This window comes from Panthera leo, chromosome A1 (genome assembly GCF_018350215.1).
Source record: "Panthera leo isolate Ple1 chromosome A1, P.leo_Ple1_pat1.1, whole genome shotgun sequence".
In the NCBI taxonomy this organism is placed as follows: Eukaryota; Metazoa; Chordata; class Mammalia; order Carnivora; family Felidae; genus Panthera; species Panthera leo.
This window is the reverse complement of record NC_056679.1, coordinates 18,974,598-18,997,504: the sequence shown is the minus strand read 5'-3', so window position 1 is coordinate 18,997,504 and position 22,907 is coordinate 18,974,598. Positions and strand designations below refer to the sequence as shown.

At 38.3% G+C, this 22,907-nt stretch overlaps 1 protein-coding gene across 9 annotated transcripts in view; it reads left to right on the top strand.

Annotated features, from left to right (window-relative positions):
• The window catches only part of LOC122200466 (phosphatidylinositol 3,4,5-trisphosphate 3-phosphatase TPTE2-like), a 165,449-nt gene that overhangs the window by 22,718 nt on the left and 119,824 nt on the right, over positions 1-22,907 (top strand). For 8 of the 9 annotated variants that reach the window (XR_006193979.1, XM_042906476.1, XM_042906624.1 and 5 more), the window contains 4 exons: positions 11,733-11,777; positions 19,797-19,850; positions 20,855-20,908; positions 22,038-22,091. Coding sequence is in view for 8 of the 9 variants with exons in the window: in XM_042906476.1 (XP_042762410.1) it covers positions 11,733-11,777; positions 19,797-19,850; positions 20,855-20,908; positions 22,038-22,091 (207 nt within the window). In the remaining variant the exon portion in view is untranslated. The remainder of the gene's footprint in view (positions 1-11,732; positions 11,778-19,796; positions 19,851-20,854; positions 20,909-22,037; positions 22,092-22,907) is intronic. The other variant, XM_042906550.1, reaches the window with a different exon arrangement.

Sequence of the window (22,907 nt, the reverse complement as noted above, 5' to 3'; positions counted from 1 at the left end):
CCAGGAATGAATCCCACTTGATCGTGGTGAATGATCTTTTGATATACTGTTGAATTTGATTTGCTAGTATCTTGTTGAGAATTTTTGCATCCATATTCATCAGGAATATTGGTCTGTTATTCTGCTTCTTAGTGGGGTCTCTGTCTGGTGTGGGAATCAAGGTAATGCTGGCTTCATAGAATGAGTCCGGAAGCTTTCCTTCCATTTTTATTTTATAGAACAGCTTGAGAAAGATAGATATTAACTCTGCTTTAAATATCTGGTAGAATCTCTCTGGAAGCCATCTTGCCAAGGACTCTTATTTGTTGGGGGATTATTAATAACGGATTCCATTTTTTGGCTTGGTATGGGTCTGTTAAAATTTTCTATTTCTTTCTGTTTGAGTTTTGGTAGTGTGTGGGTGTCTAGGAATTTGTCCATTCCCTCCAAGTTGTCCAGTTTGTTAGCATATAATTTTTCATAGTATTCTCTGATAATTGTTTGTATTTTTGTGGTGTTGGTTGTGATCTGTCTCCTTTCACTCATGATTTTATCTATTTGGGTCCTCTCTCTTTTTGAGAAGTCTGGCTAGGGGTTTATCAATTTTATTTTTTCAAAAAGTCAGCTCTTAGACTCATCTGTTCAACTGTTTTTTCGGATTCTATATTGTTTATTTCTGCTCTACTCTATTATTTCTCTTCTGCTGACTTTGGGGTTTCTTTGCTGTTCTGCATCTAGTTACTTTAAGTGTGCTGTTAGATTTTGTATTTGGGATTTTTCTTGTTTCTTGAGATAGGCCTGGATTGCAATGTATTTTCCTCTTAGGACTGCCTTTGCTGCATCCTAAAGGGTTTAGACTGTCGTGTTTTCATTTTGATTTGCTTCCATATATTTTTTAATTTCTTCTTTAATTGCCTGGTTGACCCATTCATTCTTTAGTTGGATGTTCTTTAACCTCCATGCATTTGGAGGCATTCCAGACTTTTTCTTGTGGTTGATTTCAAGTTTCATAGTGCTGTGATCAGAAAATATGCATGGTATGCTCTCGATTCTTTTATATTAATTGAGGGCTCTTTTTGTGACTCAGCATGTGATCTATCTTGGAGAATGTTCCATATGCACTTGAGAAGAATGTGTATTCTTCTGCTTTTGGATGAAAAATCCTGAATACCTGTCAAGTCCATCTGGTCCAGTGTATCATTCAAGGCCATTGTTTCTTTATTGATTTTTGCCTAGATGATCTGTCCATTGTTGTAAGTGGAGTATTAAAGTTCCCTGCAATTAATTTATTCTTATCAATAAGATTGCTTATATTTGTGATTAATTGACTTATGTATTTGGGTGCCTCCAAGTTGGGAGCATAAAATTTACAATTATTAGCTCTTCTTGATGGATTGATACCATAATTATGATATAATTCCCTTCTTCATCTCTTGTTCCAGCCTTTAGTTTAAAATCTAGTTTGTCTGATATAAGTATGGCTACACCAGCTTTATTTTGATTTCCAATAGCATAATAGAGGGTTCTCCACCCCCTCACTCTAAATCTGAAGGTGTCCTCAGGTCTAAAATGGGTCTCTTGTTGACAGCATATAGATGGATCTGGTTTTTTATCCATTCTGATAACCTAGGTCTTTTGCTTAGGGCATTTAGTCCATTTACATTCAGAGTTATTACTGAAATATATGGATTTAGTGTCATTGTGTTATCTGTAGGTTTCATGCTTGTGGTGATGTTTCTGGTCCTTTGTAATCTTTGCAGCATTCCACTTACAGAGTTCCCCTTAGCATCTCTTTGTAGGGCTGGGTTAGTGGTCATGAACTCCTTCAGTTTTTGTTTGTCTGGGAAAGCCTTTATCTCTCCTTCTATTCTGAATGATAGCCTTACTGGATAAAGGATTCTTGGCTGCGTATTTTTCCTATTCAGCACATTGAATATTTTCTGCCACTCCCTTCTGGCCTGCTAAGTTTCAGTGGATAGGTCTGCCACTACCCTTATGTGTCTACCTTTGTAAGTTAAGGCCCACTTGTCCCTACCTGCTTTCAGATTTCTCTCTTTATCTGTATTTTGCCAGTGTCACTATCGTATCCCGTGGAGAAGATCTATTCCTGTTAAATCTGAAGGGAGTTCTCTGTGCCTCCTGGATTTGGATATCCATTTCCTTCTCCAGGTTAGGGAAGTTCTCAGCTATAATTTGTTCAAGTAGACCTTCTGCCCCTTTCTGTCTCTCTTCTTCTGGAACTCCTGTGATACGGATATTATTACATTTCATTAATCACTTAGTTCTTTAATTCTCCCCTCGTGTTCTAGTATTTACTTATCTCTTTCTCGGCTTCATCATTTTCCATAAGTTTATCTTCTATTTCACTTAATCTCCCCTCTGCCTCCTCCATCCTACTGTCGCTGCATCTAGTTTATCTTGCACCTCATTTACAACATTTCTTAATTTGTCATGACTATTTCTTAGGTCCTTGATCTCTGCAGTAATAGATTCTCTGCTATCATCTGTGCTTTTTTCAAGCCCATCTATTAATCTTATGACTATTATTCTAAATTCTCACTCAGTTATATTTTTTATATCTGTTTTGAGCAATTCTCTAGCTGTCATTTATTCCTGGAATTTCTTTTGAGAATTCTTCCATTTCATCATATTGGCTAGTTTTCTGTCCCTTATGTGTTTTAATAGCTTGTTATGAGTCCTGCACCTGTGATCACTACTATATTAAAAAGGGATCATACGCTGTTCAGGGCTTGGCTCTTTAGGAGGTGTTTTTGGAGTGTGTTTCATGCTCTCTGTTGTTATGACTCTGGTTGCTTTATCTACCTACTTGTAGTGGTGGTTTGAACCTTCCACCAGGTGTGCTTTGATTTGTTCATTGAAGTATATCTGGAAAAGTTTAAATAAGATGGGGGAGGTGATGGAAAAGGCCTTATCCCATACAAAGAGAGAAATGACAGAAGCAGGGAAAAGGAAAAGAAAAAAAATTGAGCAGGCAGAAAATCAGAGAAACTATATAGCTTAGTCCAGAGAGAGAGAGAGAGAGAGAGAGAGAGAGGAAAATAAAGAAGGAGATACAGAAGAGGTGTAAAAAGAATAGATTAAAAAAGTTTGCTTAAACAAACCAAAAACCAGAACAACCAGACTAGAGAAGGGAAGAAATAAGAGGAAGAAAAGGAAGAAAAAAAAAATGTGTGTGTGTGTGTGTGTGTGTGTGTGTGTGTGTGTACACATATGTATATATGTATATACACACATGAAACAAGAATTGACCAAGAATCAAATCAGAGAATGCAAAACCACTGGGCTGATATCTGATGGTGACTTGGAACTGGTGGCTGCACTGGTCTGGAGGAGGGGCTGTCTGGTTCTGTCAGTGTCAATCTTGCCTGTTAGATATGCAGTTACCAGGCACAGAGGGGCATGGTTTGGGGTAGGCGGTCCCACCTCCACTGTGGGCCCATTGTCCATTCCCTGAAACCCCACCTTGTTGGTGATGGGTAAAAAAAAATGGCGACACCCCTGTCTCTCCTCCCCACCCTGGGTGTCCCAAACCACTCTGTTCAGGCCATTTTCACAGTGGCCTGAGTGGGCCAGTTCTGTTCCACTCCACAGTCTCCCATGCCTCCCAGGTGCTTTGCTGGGATTCAAATCCTGATGCCTTAAAAGATCCTGCTCCGTGCACCCTGGTTCCAGGGTACTGTCATTCTGCCAGCCAGCTGACTAAGGGCCTCTGGCTGGCGGGTGCCTGCAGGGTCTTTTGTCCTTGGAATGGTTATTTGCCTTCTTCTCACAGCACTCATGGGAGAGGATTGCTCTCTTCTACTGCTCCTGGGAGCTAGCCACCGTGCTGGGGCTGGCTCCCCTCCTTTCCAGGCACACGAACAGGGCTGAAAAAGCCTCACAATGAGAAATCAGCTCTTTCTCCGTTTCCCAGTCTGTGGTTTTTCTCTTGTCCAAATGTAATCCTACACTTCCACAGCCTCTCCTTCTCTTTCTGTTGTCTCCACAGAAGGAGATCCCTCCCCTCCATTCCTATGCTGCCCATTTTATCTCTCCCGGTTTTCAATCATGCACCTAGGGCCCATCACATTGTCCCCGTGGGCCCCTGGAGATGTTTCTGTCAGTCTGTAGCCAGGATTCCTAGATTTCCAAGTCTTCTCACCTCAATACTGCTGTGTTTGAGGGACGAGGAAGCTTCTCCACCATGTTCAGCATATCTTTCCATTTAATTATGTCTTCTTGAACACCTTTCATCAGTGTCTTGTAGTTTTCAATGTGCAGATCTTTCACCTCATTGGTTATACTTATTCTTAAGTATCTAATTCCTTTTAACCCTTGTGTAAATAAGATTGTTTCTTGATTTCTACTCCCCATAGTTTGTTATTGGTATTATAGAAACACAACTGATTTTTATATGTTAATTTTGTATCCTACAACTTTGATTCAAACAATAAAATTGGTCATTAGTTCTAACAGTTTTTTGGTGGACTCTTTAGCGTTTTCTGTACATAAGATAATATCATCTGCAAATACATACTGTTGGACTTCTTCCTTTCCAGTTTGGATGCCTCTTATTTCTTTTTCTTACTTGATTTCTCTGACTGGGACTTTTGGTGAAATGAGAATAAAAGTGGGAACAGTGGGCACCCTTGTCCTGTTTCTGATCTTAGAAAAAAAAGCTTTCATAATTTCACTGTTGAGTGTGATGTTAGCTGTGTGTCAATGGACTTTATTATGTTGAGGTACATTCCCTTTACATCCAGTTTGTTGAGAGTTTTTATCATGGAAAGGGTATTGGGTTTTGTGAAATGCTTTATCTACATCTTTTGAGATGATCATGTTTTTTATCCTTCATTTTATTAATGTAATGTATTACATTTATTGATTTGCCGGTAGTGAACCATATTTGCATCCCTGGAATAAATCCCATTTAGACACAGCGTATGATCTTTTTAATATATTGGTTTATTCAGTTTGCAAATGTTTTACTGAGGAAATTTGCATCCACATTCATCAAGAATATTGGCCTGTGGAATTCTTTTCTTATGATGTCCTTATCTGGCTTTGGTATCAGGATAATGCTGGCCTCTTAAAAAATAGTTTGAAAGTATTTCCTCCTATTTTTGGAAGAGTTTGAGATTGTTATTAATTCTTTCTTTATTTTTTTTTTAATTAATGTTTATTTATTTTTGAGAGACGGAGAGCACGAATGAGAGAGGGGCAGAGAGAGACACACACAAAATCTGAAGTATCTCCAGGCTTTGAGCTGTCAACACAGAGCCTGATACGGGGTTCAAACCTGTAAACTGTGAGATCATGACCTGAGTTGAGCTGGACACTTAACCAACTGAGCCACCTTGGCGCCCCTTTACTTTTTTATTTCAAGTGTAATTAACATACAGTGTTCGTGTCTGGTGTACAATATAACGATTCAACACTTCTATACGTTTCTCTGTGCTCATCCATATAAGTGTACTCTTACTCCCCTTTATCTGTTTCAAATTCCCACCAACCTCCCCTCTGACAACCACCAGTTCTTGTGTTTGAGTCCAGGTTTTTGCTTGTTGTTTTCTTTGTGTTGTTTCTTAAATTCCACATAGAGGGAAATTATATGGTGTTTGTTTTTTCTCTGACTTATTCCACTTATTTATACCCTCCAGGTCTTCCGTGTCGTTGCAAATGACAAGATGGCATTCTTTTTTAATGGCTGAATGATATTCTATTGTATATATACACCACATCTTCTTTATCCATGCATCTGTCAGTGGACACTTGGGTTGCTTCCATAATTTGGCTATTGTAAATAATGTTGTAGGAAACATAGGCATATGTCTATCTTTTCAAATTAGTCTTTTCATTTTCTTTGGGTAAATACTGATAGTGGAATTACTGGATCATATAGTAATTCTATTTTTAATTCTGGGGGAACTCCATACTGTTTTCCACAGTGGCTGCACCAATTTGCATTACTACCACCAGTGCACATGGGTTCCTGTTTCTCCATGTTCTCACCAACACATGTTATTTCCTGGCGTTTGTATTTTAGGCATTCTGACAGGCATGAGGTGATAGCTCATTGTGGTTTTATTTTGCACTTCCCTGATGGTTAGTGACCTTGAGTGTCTTTTCCTGTGTTTTTGGCCACCTGTATGTCTTCTTTGAAGAATACCTATTCATGTCTTCTGCCCCTTTTTAAGTTGGATTATTCATTATTTTGAGTGTTGAGTTGTATCAGTTCTTTACATATTTTGGATATTAACTCCCTATCAGTCATAACATTTGTTTCTCCCATGCAGCAGGTTGCCTTTTTGACTTATTGATAGTTTCCTTTGCTGTGCACAAGGCTTTTACATTAGTGCAGTTCCAATAGTTTATTTTTGCTTTTGTTTCTCTTGTCTGAGCACAAAGAAAATTGTTGCTATGGCCAGTGTCACAGAAATTATTGTCTATATTCTCTTCTAGGATATTTGTAGTTTCAGGTCTTAATTTAGGACTTTAATCCCATTGTGAGTTTATTTTTGTGAATGGTGTAAGAAAGTGGTCCAGTTTCATTCTTTTGCATGTAGCTGTCCAGTTTTCCTAGCACCATTTGTTGAAGAGATGGTCTTTTCCTTATTGCATATTATTCCTTTCTTGTAGATAAAGTGACCCTATAAGTATGGATTTATTTCTGGGATCTCTATTGTGCTACATTGGTTTATGTGTCTATTTTTGGGCCAGTACCATAGTGTCTTGATTACTACAGCTTTGTAGTATATTTTGGCTTTTTTCTTATTTATTTATTTTCTTATTTATTTACTTTAGTTATTTAATTATCTTACAGTATAATATTGGTTTCAGAAGTAGAATTCAGTGATTCATCACTTACATACAACACCCAGTGCTCATCACAAGTGTCCTCCTTAATGCCCATCACCCATCCACCTCCCTCCATGGACCCTCAGTTTGTTCTCTATCATTGAGTTTGTGGTTTAGTTTCTTTCTCTTCTCTTTTTATCACCCTTCCCATATGTCCATCTGTTTTGTTTCTTAAATTCCATATGTGAGTGAAATTATATGAGATTTGTCTTTTTCTGACTGACTTCATTTGCTTAGCCTAATACACTCTAGCTCCATCCACATCATTGCACATAGAAAGATCTCATTGTTGTTGTTTTTTGATGGCTGAGTAGTATTCCATTGAATATATATATACATATACCGCATCTTCTTTTTCCATTCATCAGTTGATGGACATTTGGGCTCTTGCTGTAGTTTGGCTATTGTTGATAAAGCTGCTATAAACATTGGGGTGTATGTACTCCTTCAAATCCATTTTTGTATCCTTTGGGTAAATACCTAATAGTGCAATTTCTGGATCATAGGCTTGTTCTATTTTTTATTTTTTGAGGAACTTCCATACTGTTCCCCAGAGTGGCTGCACCATTTTGCATTCCCACCAGCAGTGCAAGAAGGTTCCCCTTTCTTTGCATCCTTGCCAACATTTGGTGTTTCCTTGAGTTATTAATTTTAGCCACTCTGACAGGTGTGAGGTGATACCTCATTGTGGTTTTGATTTGTATTTCCCTGATGATGAGTGATGTTGAACATCTTTTCATGTGTCTGTTAGCCATCTGGATGTCATCTTTGGATTAGTGTCTATTCATGTCTTCTGCCCATTTCTTCACTGGGTTGTTTTGTTTTTTGGGTGTTGAGTTTGATAAATTCTTTATAGATTTTGGATACCAGCCCTTTATCAGATATGTTCTTTGCAAATATCTTCTCTCATTCTGTAGGCTGCCTTTTAGTTTTGTTGATTGTTTCCTTCTGTAGTATATTTTGAAATCTCAGATTGTGCTGTCTTCAGCTTTGTTGTTCTTTCTCAAGATTGCTTTGGCTCTTCAGGATCATTTGTGGTTCCGTACAAGTTTTAGGATTGTTTGCTCTAGTTCTGTGAAAAATGTTGTTGGTATTTTCATAGGAATTGCATTGAATCTATTGATTACTTTGGTTAGTATGGACATTAAAAAAAATTATTCATGTTTGAGAGAGAGAGCATTAGCAGGGGAGGGGCAGAGAGAGAGAGAGAGAGAGAGAGAGAGACCCAGAATCCGAAGCAGGCCCCAGGCTCCGAGCTGTCAGCACAGAGCCCAACGTGGGGCTCAAACCCACGAACCACGAGATCATGACCTGAGCCAAAGTCAGACGCTCAACTGACTGAGCCACCTAGGTGCCCCAAAATTATTTTTCTATTATACTTGATGAATCGTTACCAATTTTCACAAATACTTGAAATGTGAAGTCTCAAAGCTATTGTACAACAAAGTCTCATAAAGTAGTAGGTCTTTTGATAAATTTAGAAATAATTGATACTAGATTTCAAAGTACGTGGAAGATTGTTTCCCACCAGAGATCTCCCTTCCATCCAACTATATCTGGTATTCTCTTAGCCTGAAAGTCCCTGTCTCCTTCTTCAAATTTTATCTCCCCCTCGAGAAGCCTTCCCAGACTCCCTCCACCAGAGAAGTTTTTACTTTCCTTCTGTCCTCACTAACCACTAATGCTATAATGAGTTTTTTGCATATTATTCCCCCTGCTTGACTGTGAGCATCTTGAGGTAAAAAACTCAAGGCCTGGTCCTCTCTGGACCTTCTATGTTAATGGCACACATGCCTACCAATGGCCCACTGAGGCATCACCTATTTCCCATTTCTGTGCTCTTGCTCATATTTCATTCTCCAATATTCTCAATCTCCTCAGTAATCTGTGTTTCCTGCACAACTGATTGTCTTTCCCTCCGTTGCTTTCTTGTCTCTACAGTCCATTTATGCCCAGCATAGAGATTTATCTCCTTCTTGTGTCCACACACTGCTTCAAATTGCTCTCTAATTACTCCACGTGTGCATACTTCACATCCAAAGCAAGATCCTAAACAGAAATCATGGGGCCTATTTTAATTTTTTTCAAATATCCTGGTCCCAAGCGTAAGTGACTTAATCATCAGTTCTGGTTAAATTAAGGAACATACCCTTTTTCCCCATCTCTCTAGATCCTCATCGTACCATCAAATATGTTATCAAATTTATAATTTTCTGACTTGTATTTAATGGATGGATTAGGGAGCACACACACAAAGACAATGACTTTCTGGGTGTTAATCTGTATCCTGAATCTTTATCGACTTCATTTATTACTTGTAATAGCTTTTTTTTTTTTTTTTTTTTTTTTGGTGGAGTCTCTATGGGTTCTATGTATAGTATTATGTCATCTGTGAATAGTGACGGTTTAAATTCTTCCTTACCTAATATGGATGTCTCTTATTTGTTTCCTTTATTTCCTTGCTTTCTTTCTTTTATCTGATTGCTGTGGCTCGGACTTCCACTATTATGTTGAGTAGAAGTGGTGAGAGTGGACATGCTTGACTTATTCCCAATCTCTGAGGAAATGTCAATTTTTCACCTATTAAGTATGATGTCAGCTGTGGGTTTTTCGTATATGGTCTTTATTATGTTAAGGCATATTCCCTCTAACCCGACTTTGTTGGGAGTTTTTCATATGAACGATGTTGAATTTTGTTAAATGCTTTTACTACATCTGTTGAGATAATCAGATGGTTTTTATCCTTCATTTTGTTAAGTTGGTGTAACATATTGATTGATTTGTGAATATTGCACCGTCCTTGTATCTCTGGAATAAAGTCCACTTGATCGTGGTGAATGATCATTTTAATGTATTATTGAATGTGATTTTGCTAGCATTTTGTTTAGGACTTTTGCATCTGTGTTCATCAGTGATATTGGCCTGTAGTTTTCTTTATTTGTGGTGTCTTTGTCTGATTTTGGTATCAGAGTGATGCTGGTCTCATAGAATGAATTTGGAAGCTTTCTGTCCTCTTCTATTTTTGGAATAATTTGAGAATAGGTATTTGCTCTTCTTTAAATGTTTGATAGAATACACCTGTGAATTCATGTTGGCCTGAACTTTAATTTGGGGGAAATTTTTTGGTTACCAATTCAATTTCATTACTAGTAATAGCCTGTTCAGATTTCTATTTCTTCCCAATTCAGTTTTGGAAAATAGTATGTTTCTGGGAATTTATGCATTTCTTCTGAGTGGTCCAATTTGTTGGCATGTGATTTTTCATAGTATTTTCTTATAATTCTGTTTTTTTCAGTGGTGTCAGTTTTCCCCTTTTGTTTGATTTTAACTGAGTCTCTCTCTCTCTCTCTCTTTTTTTTATCTTAATGAGGGTGGCTGAGGTTTTGTCAATTTTGTTGATCTTTTCAAAGAACCAACTCTTGGGGCGCCTGGGTGGCTCAGTCGGTTAAGCGGCCGACTTTGGCTCAGGTCATGATCTCGCGGTCCGTGAGTTCGAGCCCCGCGTCGGGCTCTGTGCTGACAGCTCAGAGCCTGGAGCCTGTTTCAGATTCTGTGTCTCCCTCTCTCTGACCCTCCCCCGTTCATGCTCTGTCTCTCTCTGTCTCAAAAATAAATAAACGTTAAAAAAAATAAAAAAACAAACAAACAAACAACCAACTCTTGGTTTTATTGATATATAAACACACAGGCACAATGTATATACATGTATACACATATATACATATACATATATATTTTTTAGTCTCTATGCCATTTATTTCTTCTCTGATAGTTTTTATTTCCTACTTTATACTCACCTTGGGCTTTTTAAAATCTTTTCCTAGTTTCTTTTAGGTGTAAGGATATATGCTTCTCTTGTTTCTTGAGGTAGATTTATATTGTTACTCCTTTCCCTCTTAGTACTGCTTTTGCTGTGCCCCTAAGATTTTTTTATCATTGTTTTATCTTCACTCTTCTTCATTCTTTTTTTTTTTTTTTCCTCTCTCTCTGATTAGATGAATTGCACTGCCCTGTATTTGAATTCACTGATTGTTTCTTCTATTTGGGTGGTGGGGGTCCAAAGTTACAAATTTCTAGCTATAAAATAAACAGGTTATAGAGATGTTCTATACAGCATGGTGACTCCAGTTAATAATACTGTATTGCATGTTTGAAAGTTGCTAGGAGAGTAAATCTTAAAAGTCTTCATCACAAGAAAAAATTCTCTAAGGTGACACATGTTAACTAGACTTACTATGGTGATCATTTTGTAATATATACAATAACAAATTATTAGTTGTGCACTTGAAACTAATATAATGTATGTCAATTACACCTTAATAAAAAAAGTTGTTAAAGGATTAACAGCAAGAAAAGTCATTCTGATGATGTGCTCCACTTTCAAGAAACGTTTGTGAACATAATTTAGGCATATTCTTGTTTCTGCCCTACCAAATAGCAACTAGGGACTGGCCTTGCCATTGAAATTCTCATTGTTTGGGCATTTCTTTCCATTAAATCTGTATCCTTTCATCAACCGTTACCTGGATCCACCTCCCCATCCATATACTCTCATGCCTGTCTGTCTCTCTTCCCAGATTTATTCAGCACTTTCCAGAATTGCAGAGAAATTGGGAAAGAAGCAAGGATATTAATCATCATTGCTGCTTCTATTTCCAGTAAATATGTACCTGTGTACACACACACACACACACACACACACACACACACACTGGAGGCTGGCTTATAGGTTACACTGTGGTAACTCAAAGCTGTTGCTTCAGTTTCTGTCACCTCTCTTCGGGATTTGTGATGTGTGATTTACTTTTCGTGTCTGAAATTCCTTTCAGGAAAGAGCATGATTTCCTTCCACGTCATCTGACTTTATTTTTTGTGTATTTTTTTCCCTTTGGCAGACATAACAACACTCCAGTGTCCTCTGGCCACAATATCAACGATAGGTGAGTTGATTTTCTGTCATCTGGGTGGGAAAACCACTTGGAAGCATCAGTGGCATTAGGGCTTGTTCATGATAGCTTGTCAGCTTCTGTATGTAATTTTTTTTCTGCTTTGGATCTAAATAGAAAAAGAAGGAACAGATCAAAGAGGGAGAACATTTACTATGGGTCTGTTTGTGAGCGTTGGGGATTAGCAGTCAAAACACTTGGGAAACTGGGGGACCTAGGTGGCTCAATCGGTTGAGTGTCCGACTTCGGCCCAGGTCACGAACTTGCGGTTCCTGAGTTCAAGCCCCTCGTCGGGCTCTGTGTTGACAGCTCGGAGCCTGGAGCTTCCTTCAGATTCTGTGTCTCCCTCTCCCTCTCCGCCCCTCCACTGCTTGCACTCTGTCTCTCAAAAATAAAAAAGATAAAAAAAATTTTAAAACAGTTGGGAAATTATCACAGTGTTTGTATATGACATTCTACTTGTGTGGAACAAGGGAGGAGAGAATACTACTGGGAAGCAAATAGGCAAAAGCAGTGGACAGGGAGCAGAGGCACCCTCAGCAGAAAATAAAGGAGCTAAGAGACCTAAGATCTTTCCATCACCCTTCAGAGCTCTGCTACTTGTGAGGCTAGTTGTTCTAAACCCAAACTCACCATCATATTGGATGGAGCCCCTGCCCTGGCCTGAAGTTACTTGCCCATACTGGAAGAGCAAGAAAAACTTCATGAAGCATGAAAATATAGTTGAATTTGAAATAAATGTAAGCACAAAAGGCACATAAACACTGGGGTTCAGTTCAGTAGTAAAGAAATGTTTTTAAATCTTCATCCATGAATGATTCTTGTACAAGCTTAAGAATTTCATTTCTACCATATAAAGCTGCATTTCTGGGGGGAAATGAAATACTTCTTTCCAGATAACCAAATTACATAAGAATTTTTGAGGGTTCAACCACATTATCAAGTGTAGATAAATTGTAGCTAATTTGAATGAAAAAAAAGTAAGTAAGGGATCACATGGTGTTTGATCAGATACATTTTATCCTTTAGTTCTGATTGGAATGAATTGACATCAGTAACTGATAAGGAAGTCACCAGTAAAAGGTGGTGTGTGTGTGTGTGTGTGTGTGTGTGTGTGTGTGTGTGTGTGTACGGTATATGTATATGTAAAAATACAAGATATTCAGTGCAGAGTTTCTTGGACACTCTTTCTAAAGTGTTGGCAATATCAACTTCTGTATATAACATTTTTTTTATCTAATTGGATAGAGGAGGAACAGGCCCTCCTGTCTTGAGTTACCAGCAGCCAAAACTCTTGGGAAAGCTGTCAGATTGCTGTATATGAGATTCTACTAGATTGGGCTGTATTCATTTGCCAGGGATGCTGTAATAAAATATCATAAAACGGAATAGTTTAAACAACAGAAGTTTATTGTCTCAGTCTTAGAGGCTACAAGTTGATATCAGGATGTCAGCAGGGTTGTTTCCTTCTGAGAGCTGTGAGAAAGAATCTAGTCCATACCTCTCTCCTAGCTTCTGGTGATTGCTGTCAATCTTTGCTGTTCTGTGGTATGTAGCATCATGGCTCCAGTTACTTCCTTAATCTCTGCATGGGTGAAGTATGTGTGTCTGTGTCTAAATTTTTCCTTTGACTATCCAGTCAGACTGGATTAGGAGCCCCCCAAACCAGTTTGACTATATCTTAATAACATCTTCAGCAACCCTATTTCCAACAAAGTCACATTCTGAGTTCCAGGAGATAGGATTTCAACATTTCAGTTTTGATGGGACTGTATCCAACTTATAATATGTGACAAGTGAGGAGAGACTCCTATCTGGAGCAAGGAGAATGATGGCAGTGGACTGGAATCTGCCCCATACCCTCCAGAGCTCTGCCACTATGTGAAGTGACCCTCAAACTCAATCCCACTACTATAGTGGATACAGCCACTGCCTCAGGCCTGTAGGGCTTGACCCAGTCTGAGAAGCAGGAGAGATGACCATGATGGGTGAAAGTAAGGAGGTGATGGAAGGACTTGAGAATCAGGCATTTAGATGGAGTAAGAGGGATGTGTACTTAATAAACTGAAGTTAAAGTGAAATAAATGCCACCACAAAAGGCTGTTAGTTATTGGGATTAGGGAAAAGTAAAGACCATTACTTAAACCTTGATGCTTACTATTTTCACAGTCCTAAGATATTAATTACCACCATACAAAGTCTCATTTCTTCTTTTCAATTTTTCAATTCCAGTATAGTGTTATATTAGTTTCAGGTATACAATATAGTGATTCAACAATTCTGTAAATTATTCAGTGCTCCTCATGATGAGTGTACTCTTAATCCCCTTTACCCCCCACCTACCTCCCCTCTGGCCTAGTTAGGAATCTGGTTTAGGAGTCTGATTATTTTTTTTGTCTCATTTTTCTTTGTTGGTTTGTTTTGTTTCTTGAATTTTTACATATGAGTGAAATCATAGGGTATTTGTCTTTCTCTGACTTGTTTTGCTTAGCATTATGCCATCTAGATCCATCCATGTTGCAAATGGCGAGATTTCATTATTTTCTATTGCTGAGTAATATTCCATTGTGTATATATACCACACCTTCTTCATTCATTCAACTATCGATAGATACTTGGTTTTAGCCGTTCTGACAGGTGTGAGGTGATATCTCATTGTGGCTTTGATTTGCATTTCCCTAATGATTAATGATGTTAAGTATCTTTTCACATGTCTGTTGGCCATTTGGATATCTTCTTTGGGGAAATGTTTGTTCATGTCTTCTGCCCATATTTTAATTGGATTATTTGGTTTTTGGTGTTGAGATGTATAAGTTCTTCACATATTGGATGGAGCCCCTGCCCTAGGCCTGAAGTTACTTGACCATATTTGATACTAACCCTTTATCAGATATGTCACTTGCAAACATCTTCTCCCATTTAATAGGTTGTCTTTTAGTTTTGTTGATTGTTTCCTTCACTGTGCAGAAGCTTTTTATTTTGGTGTGATCCCAATAGTTTATACTTCTTTTGTTTTCCTTGCCTCGGGGAAATATCTAAATAGATGGGGCTACAGCTAATACCAGAAATTACTGCCTGTGCTCTTTTCTAGGATTTTTATGGTTCCAGGTCTCACATTTAGGTTTTTAATCTATTTTAAGCTTATTTTTGTGTATGGAATAACAAAGTTATTCAGTTTCATTCTTTTGCAGGTAACTGTCAAATTTTCCAAACACCATTTCTTAAAAAGACTGTCTCTTTTCTCATTGGATATTCTTGCCTCCTTGTTGAAAATTAATTTGACTGTATTATCGTGGGCTTATTTCTGCCCTCTTGATTCTGTTCTACTGACCTATGTATCTGTCTTTATGCCAGTACCATACTTTCTTGATTACTACAGCTTTGTAGTATATCTTGAAATCTGGGATTGTGATACCTTTAGTTTTATTCTTTTTCAAGATTGCTTTGGCTACTCAGGGGTCTTTTGTGATTCCATATACATTTTAGGGTTCTTTTTCTACTTCTGTGAAGAATGTTGGTAATTTCATGGAGATTGCACTGGATCTGTGGGTTGCTTTGGGTAGAAATTTTAACAGTATTCTCCCAATCCATGAGCATGAGTATTTTTCTGTTTGTTTTGTCATCTTCAGTCTCTTTCATCAGGTGTTTCATAGTTTTCAGAGTACAGGTCTTCTATCTCCTTGGTTAAGTTCATTCCCAGGTATTTTATTTTATTATTTTTGGTGCAGTTGTAAATGGGACTGTTTTCTTAATATCTCTTCCTGCTACTTAATTTTCTTTTTTACAGGTTTTATTTATTTTTGAGAGAGGGAGAGACAGAGTGTGAGCGGGGAAGGGGCAGAAAAAGAGGGAGATACAGAATGCTCAGGCTCTGAGCTGTCAGCACAAAACTCATTGTGGGTCTTTGAACCCACAAACCTGGGGATCATGACCTGAGCTGAAGTTGGTCACTTAACTGACTGAGCCACCCAGGTGCCCCTCTTAATTTCCTTTTTGATTTTATTTTGGTTGACCTGTTTATTGTTTAGTAGCATATTATTTAACCTCCATGTATTTGTGTTCTTTCCAGTTTTCTTCTTGTGGTTGATGTGCTAGTTTCATAGTGCTGTGGTCAAAAATGCATAGTATGCATTCAGTGTTTTTTACTTTGTTGAGACTTGTTTTGTGGCCTAACCTGTGATTGATTCTGGAGACTGTTCTGTGTGTTATTGGGGAAAATGTGTATTCTGCTGTTTTAGGATGAAATGAAATGTTCTGAAAGATCTTTTAGATTCATCTGGACTAAAGCCACTGTTTCCTTATTTGATTTTCTGTTTAGATTATCTGTCCTTTGATGTAAGTGGGGTGGTGAAGTCTCCTACTTTTACTGAATTATTATCAATTAATTTATGTTTGTTATGAATTACTTTATGTATTTGGGTACTCCCATGTTGAATGCATACATATTTACAATTGTTATATCTTCTTGTTGAATTGTTCCCTTCATGATTATAGTAATGTCTTTCTTTGTCTCTTTTCAGTCTTTGTTTTAACATCTATTATGTCTAATATAAGTATTATCACCCCAGCTTTCTTTCCACTTTCATTTGTATGACAAATGCTTTCCATCCCTATACTTTGAATTTACATGTGTCTTTAGTTCTGACATGTGTCTCTTGTAGGCAGCCAATAAATGAGTCTTGCTTTTTTTATCCATTCCATCACCCTATGTCTTTTGACAGGAGCATTTAGTCTGTTTACATTCAAAGTAATTATTGATACGTATGTACTTAACTACCGTTTTGTTACTTTATAGTGGTTTTATTGTTCTATTCGTTTCTTCTCTTCCTTTTTCTCTCATGGTTAGTTGGATTTCTTTAGTGATACACCTGGATTCCTTTCTCTTTATTTTTTGCATATCTATTACTGGTTTTTGTTTGTGGCTCCATTAGGTTTATATATAACATCTTATACATATAGCAGTCTATATTAAGTTGATGGCTGCTTAAATTTGAACCCATTCTAAAAGCACTAAATTTTTACTCTTCCCCCACATTGTAGATATATGGTGTCATACTTTTCATCTTTTATTTTGTGAATCCCTTGGCTGATTTTTATAGATGTACTTAATTTTACTGTGTTTGTGCTTCCTACTTGTCTTATTCCTGCTTATGATCTCTTTTTGTTTCACTCAGAGTCCCCTTTAAATTTCTTGTAGGGTTGGTTTAGTGATGTAGAATTTGTTTAACCTTTTGTTTGGGAGACTCTTGATTTCTCCTTCCATTCTGAATGATGGCCTTAATGGATAGAGTATTCTTGCTTGCAAGTTTTTTTCTTTCAGCACTAATATATCAGCCATTCCCTTCTAACCTACAAAATTTATGTTGAAAAATCAGTTAATAGCCTTATGGGGTTTCTTTCGTATATAACTGTTTGATTTTTCTTTTGCTTCTTTATAAATTCTCCCTTATCACTACTTTTTGGCATTTTAATTACTATGTGTCTTGGTGTGGACCTCCTTGGGTTGATTTTGTTGGGGGTTCTCTCTGCCTCCTGGATCTGGATTTTAGTTTCCTTCTCCAGGTTAGGAAATTTTCCTACTATTATTTATTCAAATAGATTTTCTGCCCCCTTTTGTCTCTCTTCTACTTTTGGGATTCCTATAATGCAAATGTTATTATGCTTGATGATGGCACTGTTTCCCTTAATATATTCTCCTTTTTTTATTGTTTGTTTTTCCTCTCTCATGTTCAGCTTGATTGCTTTGTATCACTCTCTCATCCAGGTTGCTGATCCACTCTTCTTCTTCTAGTACTTATTTCCTCTAGTGGTTTTTTTTTTTTTTTTTTTTTTTTTTTTTTTTTTTTTTTAGTGAGTGTGTGAGTGGGGGAGAAAGGGAGAGAGAAAGAGAATCCCAAGCAGACTCCATGCTCAGTGTGGCGTCTAATGCAGGGCCCAATCCCATGACCTTGGGATCATGACCTGAGCTGAAATAAAGGGTCAGATGCTTAACTGACTGAGCCACTCAGGTGCCCCTCCCTCTAGTGTACTTTTAACTTCAGTTATTGAATTTTTCATTCCGATTGGTTCTTTTTTAAAATTTATTTATTTTGAGAGAAAGAGAATGAGCATGGGAGGGACAGAGAGAGAGGGAACAGAGGATCCCAAGTGGGCTCTGTGCTGACAGCAGTGAGCCCAATGCGGGGCTCAAACTCACAAACCATGACATTGTGACCTGAGCTGAAGTCAGACACTTAACCAACTGAGCCACCCAGATGCCCCCGATTGGTTCCTTTTTATGGTTTCTTTCTCTTTCTTGAAGGTCTCTCTGAAGTCCTATCTCTTTTCTCAAGTTCAATGAGTATCTTTATTACCATTACTTTAAATTCTCTTAGGCATGTGACTTATCTCTATTTTATTTAGCTCTATTGCAGTGATTTTTGTCCTTTTTTTTTCATTTGGGACATATTCTTCTCTCTCCTCATTTGTTTCACTCTCCGAGTCTGTTTCTATGTGTTGAGAAAGTAGCTACATCTCTTGCTCTTGAAAGAAGAGGTCCTGTCGTGTGCTGCAGTGGTGTCCCCTGTTCACCAGAACCTGGCACTTCAGGGGTGTCTTCTGTGTGTTACATGTGCCCTAGTGTTGTGACTGAGCTGTGTTTGCCTTCAGCCTAGTCATTTGCAATGGCTCTATTTGCCTATTGTGGGCAGGGTATATTACTTGTGTTGTTAGTAGGCCAGTCTGTGGCCACCATGGGCTTTAGGGGATCAGACCAGGCATTTGCCAGAGTTGCTGTAGCACCAAACTGCAGAGCACTCTGCCTTGTTGTTCCCCGAGAAGCTTTTGTTGGTGGGCAGGGCCTGCCCTGCCAGTGCACTTGAACTGGTGTGTGTGGTTATCTTTCCCTCTCCCCAGGGCAGGAGTCACTTTGTAGTGGTGGTCAGTGTCAGGGCTGCTTGCATACTGCTTGTGACACAGCTTTGGAGGGACTCCTGCTGAGGGTAGGTCTGCAGGAGAATGCGGGAGAGGGGTACTGGGTCCACAATGGTCCAGTGTGGGAAGGGACCTGCAGCCGCTCCTAGAAAACTCTTGTCCAGTCTGAGAGGGTGGGGGAGCATCAGCAGGAGAATGTGGGTGCATGGCACAGTTAGCAAGCTAGGTGGAGAGTGTTTGTGCTGCACTGGTTCCTGTAGGTATGCATGTAACTTGGCTGAGAGGTGGGGAAGGGAAATGGCACCTGCCAGCACTTTTGTTCCGGGAGAAGTTTCCCAAAGGTCCCTCTCCCTTGAGCACATGCTCTGAGATGAGTAAGTAAATCTTCCTGTATACCCCAAGTGTTTTACAAACTGCTATGTTTGCGCTCTATCTTGGGAAGCTGTTGGTTGTGCTGTCTCTTTAAGGGCAGGTACTTATTTCATATTGCCTTCCAGCTCTCCCAGAGCCAAGCCCACTGATTTTTAAAGTTCCAGGTGTTAAGTCCTACTGATTCTAAGAACTAGTAAGGTTGATACACCCCCCCCCCCCCCCACCAGGTTTTTAAAGCCTAATGTTCTGGATTTGACTTTCCTGTATATGTTTCCCATGCCTGGGTGCATGGTGTGAAGTCTTCTCTACCTTCTATGTGCCCACAGCATCCCTCCCTCCCATGAGGAGTCCTGTGGGTCCATTTAGCTCCTGACTGTCTCTCTGACCTTCTTACCCTCTTTGATGTGGCCTATTCCCTACATTTACGAATGAAGAGTCTCCTCTGTCAGTCTTGGGTTAATTTTTGGGCTATTTATACTGATATGGGTGTTATCTAGGTGTATCTATGGAATGAGGTGAGCTCAGGATCCTTGTTTTCCACCATCTTGCCCAGAAGTCTAACACCTTATTTCTAATAAAAAATTATATACCAGGTTCAATTTACTGATATCTACATGAATGTTTAAAGATCAAACAGTTCATAAAAATAGAATAATTAGTTATTTGAACAAAAAAAAAAAGTGTAGAATTATATGTGGTATCTGATCATGTACCTTTTCAATCCTTTAGCCCAAACCCTAATGAATTGACATCAGAAACCTATGAGGAAGACAACAATGAAATGTGAGCTTAAAAGGCATAAAGATATGTGTATATATATAAGTAAATAATATATACACACAAACATATACATGCTCCTGTCAACACGAACACACAACACTCATACACCTGCACACACACAGATATATAACACAAAGAAATAGAATTTGTGAAATTCACCCTGAGGAATATCCAAAGCAATACAAAGTGTCTGACACTTTTTCTAAGTCTTCTCACATTAACATTGTAGATAACTATTATTTTCAGATTCACTTAAATAAAATAGGAGCAGGTCATGAAAGGGATGCTTCTTCCTCTAAGCATGTTTGTTAGCCTTAGTGGGTAGCAGCCAAACCCTTAGGAAATTACCAGATGGCCTGTATATGAAACTCTACTAGGGTGAGCCAAGAGAGGAGAGATTGGTATTTGGAACAAGGAAGAGTCTACAGGGGGCGGCACATTGAAGCCAGGAGGAAACAATGGAGATAATAGACTGATGTGTCCATGACTCTCAAGAGTTCTGCTACTGTATTAGGCTGAGACTCCATCCTAAACCTACTGTTATACTGGGGGGAAACCTCTACCTCAAGTCTTTAGTTACTTAGCCCTATCTGGGGGTCTGGAAAGACAGCCATGAAGCATGAAGAGTAAGCAGGGGATGGAGGAAATTGCCAATTATGCCATTAGTTGGAGACAAAGGGATATGTACTTATAAACCTATAAACTGAGGTCAAATTGAAAAATTCTACCACCAAAGGTAGTTACATATTGGGTTAGGGTAATGACTAAGAACACTTTACCTAAGTCTTGATGTGTTCACTATTCATGGGCCTAAGATAATCATTACCACCATATAAACCCTCATTTCTAATATGAAATGACACACCAAGTTCCAGATTGTTGATTTGCACTTGGACTGTTAAAACTCAACCAACTCATACTGTAGAATAATTGTAGCTATTTGAATGGAAAAAAGGAAATCTAGAATTACACATTGTGTCTGACTATGTACCTTTTTGATTCTTTAGCCATGCCCAGAATGAATTGATATTAGAAAACTATGAGGAATCCACCAATGAAATGTGAGATATGAATGCATAAATTTAAAATTGTATGTATAATCTCAACAAATACATAAAACAATAGAGAGATTAATATTTGTAAAAAACATTCTCGGGAGTATCCACAGCAATAGAGTATCTTCAATACTGCTCCTAAGTTCTCTCACTGTAGTATATGTAGGTAACTTCTTTTAAATTTAGTTAAATCTAAAAGAGGAGGGCCTAAGAGGAATGCTTCTTCCTCTGAATGGATTTGTTTCTCTTAGCAGGAGCCAAACCCTTAGATGAAAGTCAGGAGAAGAGGGAAGGGCCTCAGAATCAGGAATTTAAATGGATAAGAGGAATGGTTTCCTCCAAACTGAAGTTGAGTTTGAAATAAATTCTACTACAAAAGGCTGTTACACACTGGGTTTAGAGTGATAGCAAAGAACTTCTTATAGATTGATGCATAAATTTTCATAGGCTTAAGGTAGTTATTAGCATCCCATATAAAGCCTCATTTCTTTCTGGGGGGGGGCTGTTCTCATTTAATTTTATTTTATTATTATTAATATAATTTATTGTTAAGTTAGCTAACCTACAGTGTACCCAGTGTGCTCTTAGTTTTGGGGGTAGATTCCCATGATTTATTGCTTACATATAACACTCAGTGCTCATCCCAACAAGTGTCCTCCTCAATGCACATCACCCATTTCCCCCTCTTCTCTCCAGAATTGATAAAGAAGATGTGGTTTATATATACAATGGGATACTACTTAGCAATGAGAAAGAATGAAATCCTGCCATCTGCAACAACGTGGATAAAACTGGAGGGTATTACACTAAGTGAAATAAGCCAGTCAGAGAAAGACAGATATCATATGTTTTCACTCATATGTGGAACTTAAGAAACTTAACAGAAGGTCATGGGGGAAGGGAAGGGGAAAAATAGTTTCAAACAGAGAGGGAGGCAAACCATAAGAGACTCTTAAATAAAGCCTCATTTCTTATCAAAAATGACCTACCAGGTTCAATTAGGTGATACATACATGAATTTTTAAGGAGTGACCAGTTCTTGAGTATAGAGCAGTTGTAGCTTTTTAAATGGAAAAAAGTCAGTCTAGTATTTATTACACATGGTGTCTGACTATGTACCTCTTTAATCTTTTAGCATAACCCCGACTGGATGGAAATCAGACAGTTATGAGGAAGTCGCCAGTAAAATGTGAGATATAAATGAGCAAAGATAAATATAGATTTATATATATATGTATATGCACCTATGTATGAATATACTTATATCAACACAGATGCACAAAGACATGTATGCAAACATAAATACAATGAATGAAAGGGATGAGGTTTCCAAATGCATTCTCAGGATCATCCATGACAATACAGTGTCTTTGAACGTTTCTGAATCTTCTCGCTGTAGCACCTGTAGGTAACTTCCTGCCTTTTTTGGATCTATTTGGATCAAAGAGGAGCAGGTCATAAGAAGAATCCTTTCTCCTCCTAGTAACTAGCTGCCAAAACCTTTTGGAGATTTCCAGGATGTCCATGTATGAGTCTTACTAGATTGGGTGAAGAAGGAACAGAATCCTACTTAAGACAAAGTAGGAGGTAGCAGTAGCCAGTGGACAGAGAAGCCCTCAGCAGGAAGAAAGGAGCTAATTGAAACTGGGTCTGTCCTGCATACTCCAGAACTCTGCTGCCATGTGAGACTAGTGCCCCAAACCCACCACCATATTGGAGGGAGCCTCTCCCTCAGGTCTTTAGTTACTTAACCTGTCTGAGGGTCTGGAAAGACAGCCATGAAGCATGAAGAGTAAGCAGGGGATGGAGGAAATTGCCAATCATGCCATTAGTTGGAGTCAAAGGGATATGTACTTATAAACCTATAAACTGAGGTCAAATTGAAATAAATTCTACCACCAAAGGTAGTTACATATTGGGTTAGGGTAATGACTAAGAACACTTTACCTAAGTCTTGATGTGTTCACTATTCATGGGCCTAAGATAATCATTACCACCATATAAA